Source organism: Glandiceps talaboti, chromosome 22 (genome assembly GCF_964340395.1).
Source record: "Glandiceps talaboti chromosome 22, keGlaTala1.1, whole genome shotgun sequence".
Taxonomy (NCBI): domain Eukaryota; kingdom Metazoa; phylum Hemichordata; class Enteropneusta; family Spengelidae; genus Glandiceps; species Glandiceps talaboti.
In genome coordinates, this window is record NC_135570.1 from 2,895,958 (window position 1) to 2,906,873 (window position 10,916).

At 36.4% G+C, this 10,916-nt stretch overlaps 1 protein-coding gene across 1 annotated transcript; it reads left to right on the top strand.

The window, feature by feature from the left end:
* Window positions 1–1,965: 1,965 nt before the first annotated feature.
* Window positions 1,966–2,583, top strand: LOC144452401 (uncharacterized). Its single transcript, XM_078143492.1, has one exon. The coding sequence runs from the start codon at window positions 1,966–1,968 to the stop codon at window positions 2,581–2,583; it is 618 nt and encodes a 205-aa protein (XP_077999618.1).
* Window positions 2,584–10,916: the final 8,333 nt, after the last annotated feature.

The following is a 10,916-nucleotide window of genomic DNA, read 5'->3' on the forward strand; positions in this document are numbered from 1 at the left end:
AAGTAGGCGATGTTGCTTTGGCGACACGCTTAAAATTATCATGGCAGAGTCAGTTGCCTTTCAAGCCACGCGCCGGTCTAACAATGCCCCTGCAAATCGCTAGGCCAGGTGAAAGACTCAGACGCCAGCCAACCGCCAAATGAATGATTAATGCTCGTAAAGTAGTGCTAATTAAGTATAGAATTTAATAGACATGAAAAGAAGGTGTTTATTAGTGTTTTAGCAAATGGAAGGAACCAGGTGGGGTATTCTGTCAAACCGTTTGCGTATTGTGTCTCGTTTGTTTGGGCAAAGCGTTCTTGCCTCCGTTCGATTCAGCCAAGATTAAGTCAACAAAAAGTAGGCAGACATTGAGAAAACACAACGGAAAAACATTTGACCGGCGAGTTACAACGAAAAACGCAACTTTTCACAACGCGAAAGTGCGCGAAAGAAGTTTTTCGCGCTGGGAAAAAACTTTTTAAAAGTTTTAAAAACACGCGCTTTTGATTATGTGCGCATGCGCATTGAATAAAGAGAGAACACTGTGTTGGTTTTCTATGCCAAACGTGAGTTTGTCGGCGTAAAGCGCGTCGGAGCGCAGGCCGTCACCGTACCATTCGTAGGATGGTGACCTTCATCCAAATCACACAGAGGTCATACTAGGATAATACGAAATGCAGTGATTGTTCAGCTTTTCCTTTAATATTTGCATCTGCCGAGGCGTATACAGCTTTGTCGGGCCTTCAGATGAATATGTGAACCAATGGCATTATCGCACTTTACGTACCAGAAACACTCTTGCCGCTACTAATACGATCAACCATTTTACAAAAAGATGAATGCAAATAGGAACTCAGAAAATTAAACAATGTTTCCGTTCCATAAAGTTAACCATGGCAACGGGAAATAATCTGAAATCTTACATTTTCCCCTTGACGAGACATAGAATTGTCACATGTACTGCGATAATATGCATATTTGTAGTGTTACTACGGACCTAACGGTAAATATTTCAAAGGCTTAAAACATAGTGTGTCTAATTAGCCGCTGATATGGATAATGACTCGTCTTCGTCTCAACTGTAGTTCAACCTAGTGGGACGGCGCTTGTCGCTGATTGGGCCTCAAGTCTGAACTTCTAAGAAGGGTCTTTATGGGCACTGCATTGTAACAGAGACGTAAGGTTTAGCTGAAGTATTGAGCGGTGAATGAATGTATGGGTAGTGGGCTGGCCAAAATGATTCTGCTTTGTTAAGCAATGCAAAATATACCCTTGTATTGTTCGTACAGAATATATAAACAGCGGTTGTGATGCGAGCCGTGTTCGCTTTCACCACACGAATGGACTTGAGAGTCTTATTTAAACGCACCGTGCCTTATTTCCTAGTGAGTGGGAACATTGTGAACTCCTAATATTTGCTGCTGAAAATTTGTGCGGATTCAGTATTATTCAAGATTTGAGTTTTAAGTTTGAAGAACTATCGGTCATTCTGTACATGGCAGTTTGACAACGGGAAGGCAACGGAGTATCTACTTCAAATAGGTATGTATTAACGTTACTAAAAAATTACTATTTTTACTTTTCTTGTGAATTTATACCAAACATTTTCCAAATGTTTCACATTTTGCTAAATTGAGGAAAAAACTGCACAAGTTTCCCAAAATTCACCATTTTTTGGAAATGTAGACACGCTTTACTACCTGTGTGTCTTTGATGTCACGTGCATTGCCAACCAAAACAGTACACTTGTGTATAGAGTTTGATATACTATCAAAATAACCATAAAGCAAATGCGATAATTTGAAATTTCACGACTTGTATTTGTAATTATGTTGGGGGAAATTGCACCATCATTTAAATTCATGTCTTCGGTGCTGATGAGAGGCACGCGAACGGTCTTACATACATGGATTGACTGTTTCCGGGCTGACAGTTCCACTAAATACCCCTTCACGTGTCCGTTCTTTTAAGGTGTTCTGAAGGATGCGACCACCAGCGACAACGACTGATTACCAAGAAAACGGCTGTGACTGCCATCTTTATCTCGAAGACAACCTCCACAGGAAAAGAACCACCATGGAAGGACCGAAACAAAAGCGGAACAAAGAAGACAAAACACAGAAAAACAATAGCAAAAGAAAGAGGTATACTAAAACACGATGTAAAAATCGAAGTCCTGCCTGCTTAATGAAGATTAAGAAGAATAGGCGTTTGAAAGCAAATGACAGGGAGAGGAATCGAATGCACACTCTTAACGAAGCATTAGACGGACTACGAAACGTCTTGCCAAAATTTCCAGACGATACGAAACTTACAAAGATTGAAACATTAAGGTTTGCACATAATTACATCTGGGCTTTGTCGCAAATGTTGAAGATGTTCGAAGCTGATACGAACGAACAACAGGGAGCCGGAGAACTGACTATGGACTGGCCGTCAAAAGACTTTATTCAAACCGCTCACGATATGAGCTATTTTGCGTCCAAACTGACGGCATCACCGACGACAACGGATTCGACAGATGCGCCTTCCCCGTCGTCAACTTCAACCACGAGCAGTACTGACGACTCTACGTACTACGACGATACGTTATCACCGTGACGACAGGAACGATATACAGTGAACTTTGGACACTTGACAGTCAGGGAGAACTTGTGAATATTGGTTGACTAGCGGTCTCTCTATGTAAGAGGCTTTTCATTCGCTCGATAGATAAGCGGAATATAGTTATATTTGCTGTTTATATGTCAGCCCTTTTGCAAGTACAGTACTACCCATGGCTTTTATATCGTTTGAATGTATTCTACGTAGCTAAAATCACCCTTACATTACACCCGATTAAAAGATAATTTTTATCGTAACTTTAAATGTCTGGTTTTGCGTCTATTTTTGATAGAGGTTTGCGAAGTCCTTTCAAAAACAATAGACAACACTGTTAACTTGATTACGTATTGTAGTTCATCGACGGGACTGCCTTCAATAAGACAATTTAAAGCAGGATAATTTCTGCTTCCATTCATCTATTCAATGTCAAATTAGGAGAGGTTCGTGTTACGTGTCCCATCAATGAGCGTTTCGATCGCTTTCGCTTTCCCCCTTTCATCTTCCCCCTTTTCCAGCGTAATCGTCCCTGCTATGATGTTTTCATTTTCCGCAATGTGATTTGTTGATCGATTGCTGGTGTTTTGTCAGAACGACTTTACGTACAATACAGGTAGTCAGCTCGCTATACAGATCACGCTTGGAACGCAGCAAGTCTAACTATTCTCGTCCTGTGTGTGCGTGCAACCATGAGGAAACTAGACACGTGCCCTACGCCCAGGCGCGTGTCACCAGAATCAGCCTTCACTTGCAATGATTAGCGCTTAATTATGTTAATTAATATGCGAATAGTTCTTTAGCGATAGACTTTCAACTTATATATGTCAGAACAGGTTTCCTATACACGTAATGGGTATTACGGTTACCAATACAGGAAGTTATTCTTTAGGAAGCCCGTTATTGCGACCGTTAGCATGCATCGATCGATGTTACAAAATCCCCCTTCTTACCCCTCATTATTTCAACGAATAAAGCCACTGCATAGCAGGCAGTAGTTATAGGCCACCTACCGATCGTTCGGCGACATGCCGCAACATCGCACGAATCTTCGACTGCAGACTTTGTCGAATACTGATCAAATTCCGACCCCGTTCACAAAAAAATCAAAACAAACCAAGTCTTTTCATCATGTTATGCGTAAAAAACTGCACATTTAAAAAATAAAGTATAGTTAATGTGAGATTTTGAGTACGCGTTGTGAATCCAGAGCGTCCGAAAACATAAAGGGATTTGCTTTACCAACGGAACTGAGACAATGCCATAGACAATTGTACAGAGTACGGTATTTGTATTCGAACCGTGAACAACGCGACTCTTTCAATTTCCAACAACCCCAAGGGAGAGTGTAAAACAACGTGTTTTATACTACTGTCACTTTGTTTACAAAGTTAGACAACTAAAATCCGTCAGACTGCACGTAACAAATTTAAGACCGTTTTAGTCGTTGAAAATGAGGCACTGAATATAGCAAGGAGTATTTTTGTACACAAGTGAAATACAAGACGGAGGAATATGTTTAACAAAAACTTATAAGCAACAAATAGAAGTGTCTAAAAACTGGCATCAATTTCAAATATTATTCCTTGCAATAGTTTGAAGTTGTACAAACATTCACTGCAACTAAGGAGGGAGGATTGCGAGACAATAATGTTGACTTGTTGACATTGTTTTTCCCCAACATGAACTCATCACTAACCAACACATTGTCAATTTCAATATCTGTAGTTTCACAGCGTAATTTTACTAGTCCAAATACTACATATACATTCTTATTTTCCGTAATTATCTACTCAGTACAGTTCTCAATCACATTACGTCTGACAGGTCATAAGCTCAGTATCACTAGAAAATACAGAACACGAGTATTTACCATTCCATGCATGAAACTAATATTAGCCCTGTCATTACAACAATACTGCCCTTTCCGGTCTAACTTAGAATAAAATTGGTAAAATTTGGAACTGAAGCATGAGAACAGCGATTCGAGATTTGCTGGTGGCAGACGACAAGTTTGGTTTCTGAACTACAATTAACGACCATTATTCAATTACAAAATGGTAAAACTTAGAGCTTTATACACCGATATTTTGTCAGTAGAATTCTGACTGTTCAGAACAGGGTTCGATATTACAGTTTAACGAGAATTATTCGTCAAAATTTGTACAATTTTTAACTCTTTACACCAATATTTTGGCGGTAGAATACTGAAGGTTCAGACCAGGTCTTGAGGTCCGATGATCACAGCAGACGGTCCTGAATTGCGAATAAAGACAATTATCCGTCAAAAATGTACACTTTCGAACTTTTACATCGATATTTGGGCGGGTAGTAGAAATCTGACGGACCAGAACAGGAGACGAAATCTGGTGAATAGCAGACGATAACCATGGTTCTTGAACGACAAGTATTGTTCATAAAGTCAGAAATCTGACGATAACTTTGGGTTCAGAACTACGAATATTAACGACGACTGTTCAAGGCCATCATGTACTTTACCGATTTCTTTGAATGACGTACTTTATTGACTTTAAAAACGTAGCTGTAGGCAAACACATAATAAACCAATAGACCAAATTTCGATTCAAAGAAATTTTCTTATAGCCTATAAAAATCTTCACAAAAATAACCAGCATAACAGGTTCCTCTTAAAATGTCTTACAAAAATAAAGTCTTGTTTCTAAGTTTATGACACACGCTTTGATAATCTTACAATAAAACGTATGTGAAGAAAGTTCGACGGTGACTAAAAAGGTCGAAAATAATACATTTTGCAAGAAAACACCAGAAAGGAAAAAAAATGGGTCCGAAAGTAGAATACTGGCTCATGATCTAGACCAGTTATTCGTGTGTTCATGTCATCCATGTCCTATCAAAGCCCGCTATTTTAGGATCCTGACATCTCACAGTAAGCTAGAAAGCAAGAAAGGCAATTTCAGAGTAATTAGTGCGGGATCAAATTGCCCTGTTTTTGAGAAAAGTATATAGACCGACTGAAAAGGGCTGTGTTCTACCAGCTAACAAGTCCAAGCAATGAAATTACCACATCACGTGACACCAGTCACCTGTCATTTTACCGACGCCATCTGTCACGTTTTTGCCCAATTTTTTAGTGAAACACAAATATCATATTTTGATATTTCGAAGCAACCAAAATACATAAATGGCAAATGTTGATTGTTTTCGCAACCTCTCGATCTCCACATCTGTGATTTCTTTGAATTTAATTCCGCTCAATATCGTACTTGAAGAATCTTTCGTCAAGTGTTTCCCGACTTAACATCCAAGTCAGGACGTTTAGAACTGCAAATATAAATCCTTCTCTTACGGCATAAAACTAATGTAACCATTTAGCTCAGCATCCGTGCGATTCAGGGTTAGGCCTTTGGGCATGATTTTGTCGTCAGCTTTTGACTTGATCAAGTTTGCCCGCCTTTAATTGCGAACGTGCCTGATGGTAACTTTTGGTATTGCGATTTTAAAAATATCTGTCAGAAACATAAAATATTTTTCCTTAACATAAACAAGATTGAAAAAAATCTCATATTAATCTTAGTTTCAGAGCTGACACTTAAAACTTTACTTATAACTTGACACGTGCATCGCTGACATTATTGACAAAATTGAATTTAGGATTTGACATATATTTCAACTTGTTTAGACTTTCTTGTTGAGGTTTGGAAAGAAAGTTGTTAGCTTTCATATTTTAGAGTACGAAAATTCTGACCAAAAACGAAGTACTTATTCGATAGCTAATTTTTAACTTTGGAAAAGCTAGATATTCTGAAGTTCGTCGTTTCCCTCAGATCTCAGTTGTGATTACAAACAGCGGTAAGAAAGTTTACTTTCGTGAAATTACGATAGAATTACAAATCTTAATTTTATTTCGGGTCAGAAATTATCTGTGTTTGTTTAAAAATGTTCTGACACATCACAGACACACAGCATCAACCCCGTTTCCGCTGTCCAACGAAATGGGATTGAATCCTGAAACATTCGATAAGTATTTCTCGTCAATAAAAAAAGACATGAATGCCTATCTTTCGTAGACTCTGAATTAACGAACAGGCTTTCGAGATCTCCTTGTCAAAAGCACACGTAAGTGCGCACCATAAAACAAATAATAGCAGAGGAAATGTGTTGACGCTTAAAACTCGCGATGTCGCATGCTTCAACCCTCCTTAAAAATACTGCCAGTATCAAACCACGCCATATTGAAAACCAAAGACACAGAGAAATATAGAGAAATCTTTGTAAGGCTGAAAATATTATGTTTTTCTTATACATCGAATATAGTTTGTTTTAAAACGGATTTTTTGAGAAGATACCGGGAAGTTTAACTTGACGTTTAACGAAAAAACTCGACTACAGAGGACTCAATTACTAGTATGACGGAGCGCCGCTGCTAGAAGAAATACACCATATAAAGTAGAATACATAACACGTTTTGAGCGTATAAAGGCACGAATGTAAAATATATTTCAATTTTCAATATAAAATGTGATTTATAAGTGCTTTCATTACGAGTACAAAAAGAATCGGTCACAATAAGCTACCCTTCGAACAAAGGACACGCGATATCGACTTGTCCTTGCTATATATATGTGCATAAATATTACTATACTTCTATCGTATTATGTCAATGGAGTCCTTCTCCTTAGTAATCGTCTTTATTATTTTCATTTCTCTTTGAGCATTACTCTCAACGCGTGATAGTAAACGTAAACACAACAAAAACACTTCGAAAGTTTACGAAATTTTCTCAAACGGAAATTCATGTACAGACATCAAACTTGCATGACTAATCAGGCGATATAACATTGAACTATTTTTTATTTTATTTGTAAATCATTTTATTTCATATATAATTTACACTAACAATTAAAACATGACTATCTTTTAACCGCGACTGAAGTCAACAAGTTGCTTTCCCGAAGGTCATTGTACCCTATAATGATTGAGTGTCACTTGTTTGCAGTGAAGTCCTCTAGCCTCCCCTGGGACAACTTAAGCAAGGACAATGTTTACCCTAGGCAGAGGAGCCAGTCCCGCCCATTATTTGAGAAATAGTAGTTTAGACTGGTAATAACCGTTAATCTTTGTGACAGTGAAAGTTGGCCATCAACTTGGTATATGCAACGTGACGCACTCACGGAGCGGTGACGGTCAGATTTGACAAGCGATCATTTTAAAGAAGCAGATGACTTTTCGTTATCTGAGCTCAGATGGCTAGCAACAAGGCAGTATTATTATTGCTGTAAAATATGAACTTAGTCGTCAAATGCGGTATGTAAGTTTCCTGAATTAAAAGGTACACTTTGTTAGTTTTCCTGTTATGAAGAATTACTAACGTTTTTAATATAGTGCTTAAATACCTACCTACCTACCTACCTACCTACCTACCTACCTACCTATATAAATAGATAGATAGATTACATAGATTACATAGATACATCCATCCATCCATTCCTAAATACATACATACATACATACATACATACATACATACATACATACATACATACATACATACAGACAGACAGACAGACAGACAGACATACATACATACATACATACAGACAGACAGACATTCATACATACATACATACATACATACATACATACATACATACATACATACATACATACATACATACATACATACATATATATATATATATATATATATATATATATATACATATATAGACATACAGAGTGCCATATATAAGCATAACATGCCCCCCCCCCCCATTGACACACTGATCAAAAATCAAACTGTATAAGTACACATATAAACCTATCTATAGGTATGGATATTGGCCTATCCATATGTATATATTTACATATATGAGTACAGATTTCGGTGTAAGTATGGGTTTTGTTTTGCCCCATGAGTAACATGTTGACCTATCTATTGGTATGTTTTTACTGGTATCTATAGATATTGACCTATCAATGGGTACGTATTTACTGGTATCAATAGATATTGACCTATCAATGGGTATGTATTTACTGGTATCTATAGATATTGGGCTATCAATGGGTATGTATTTACTCTTATCTATAGATATTGACCTATCAATGGGTACGTATTTACTGGTATCTATAGATATTGACCTATCAATGGGTATGTATTTACTGGTATCTATAGATATTGAGCTATCAATGGGTATGTATTTACTCTTATCTATAGATATTGACCTATCAATGGGTACGTATTTACTGGTATCTATAGATATTGACCTATCAATGGGTATGTATTTACTGGTATCTATAGATATTGATCTATCAATGGGTATGAATTTACTGGTATCTATAGATATTGACCTATCAATGGGTATGTATTTACTGGTATCTATAGATATTGACCTATCAATGGGTATGTATTCACCATATATATCAGATGATATCTACATCAGATGATATCTACCCATCATATATATCACATGATATCTACTAACCATATATATCAGATGATATCTACCCACCATATATATCACATGATATCTACTAACCATATATATCAGATGATATCTACCCACCATATATATCACATGATATCTACTCACCATATACATCAGATGATATCTACCCACCATATATATCAGATGATATCTACCCACCATATATATCAGATTATATCTACCCACCATATATATCAGATGATATCTCCCCACCATATATATCAGATGATATCTACCCACCATATATATCAGATGATATCTCCCCACCATATATATCAGATGATATCTCCCCACCATATATATCAGATGATATCTACCCACCATATATATCATATATCTACTCACCATATATATCAGGTGATATATACCCACCTTGATATATATCAGATGATATCTACCCACCATATATATCAGATGATATCTACCCACCATATATATCAGATGATATCTACCCACCATATATATCATATATCTACTCACCATATATATCAGATGATATATACCCACCTTGATATATATCACATGATATCTACCCACCATATATATCAGATGATATCTACCCACCATATATATAAGATGATATCTACCCACCATATATATAAGATGATATCTACCCACCGTATATATCAGATGATATCTACCCACCATATATACCATATATCTACTCACCATATATATCAGATGATATCTACCCACCATATATATAAGATGATATCTACCCACCATGATATATATCAGATAATATCTACCCACCGTATATATCAGATGATATCTACCCACCATATATATCATATATCTACTCACCATATATATCAGATGATATCTACCCACCATATATATAAGATGATATCTACCCACCATGATATATATCAGATAATATCTACCCACCGTATATATCAGATGATATCTACCCACCATATATATCATATATCTACTCACCATATATATCAGATGATATCTACCCACCATATATATAAGATGATATCTACCTACCATGTATATCAGATGATATCTACCCACCATATATATCAGATGATATCTACCCACCATATATATCAGATGATATCTACCCACCGTATATATCAGATGATATCTACCTACCATATATATAAGATGATATCTACCCTCCTTGATATATATCACATGATATCTACCCACCATATATATCAGATGATATCTACCCACCATATATATAAGATGATATCTACCCACCATGATATATATCAGATAATATCTACCCACCGTATATATCAGATGATATCTACCCACCATATATATCATATATCTACTCACCATATATATCAGATGATATCTACCCACCATGATATATCATATATCTACTCACCATATATATCAGATGATATCTACCCACCATATATATCATATATCTACTCACCATATATATCAGATGATATCTACCCACCATATATATCATATATCTACTCACCATATATATCAGATGATATCTACCCACCATATATATAAGATGATATCTACCCACCATGATATATATCAGATAATATCTACCCACCGTATATATCAGATGATATCTACCCACCATATATATCATATATCTACTCACCATATATATCAGATGATATCTACTCACCATATATATAAGATGATATCTACCTACCATGTATATCAGTTGATATCTACCCACCATATATATCAGATGATATCTACCCACCGTATATATCAGATGATATCTACCTACCATATATATAAGATGATATCTACCCACCATATATATCATATATCTGCTCACAATACATATCAGATGATATCTACCCACCATATATCAGATGATATCTACCTACCATATATATAAGATGATATCTACTCACCATATATATGAGATGACATCTA

Excerpts from the sequence above, each read along its gene's own strand:
- LOC144452401 (XM_078143492.1), top strand. The coding sequence starts at position 1,966 with ATGCGACCACCAGCGACAACGACTGATTACCAAGAAAACGGCTGTGAC.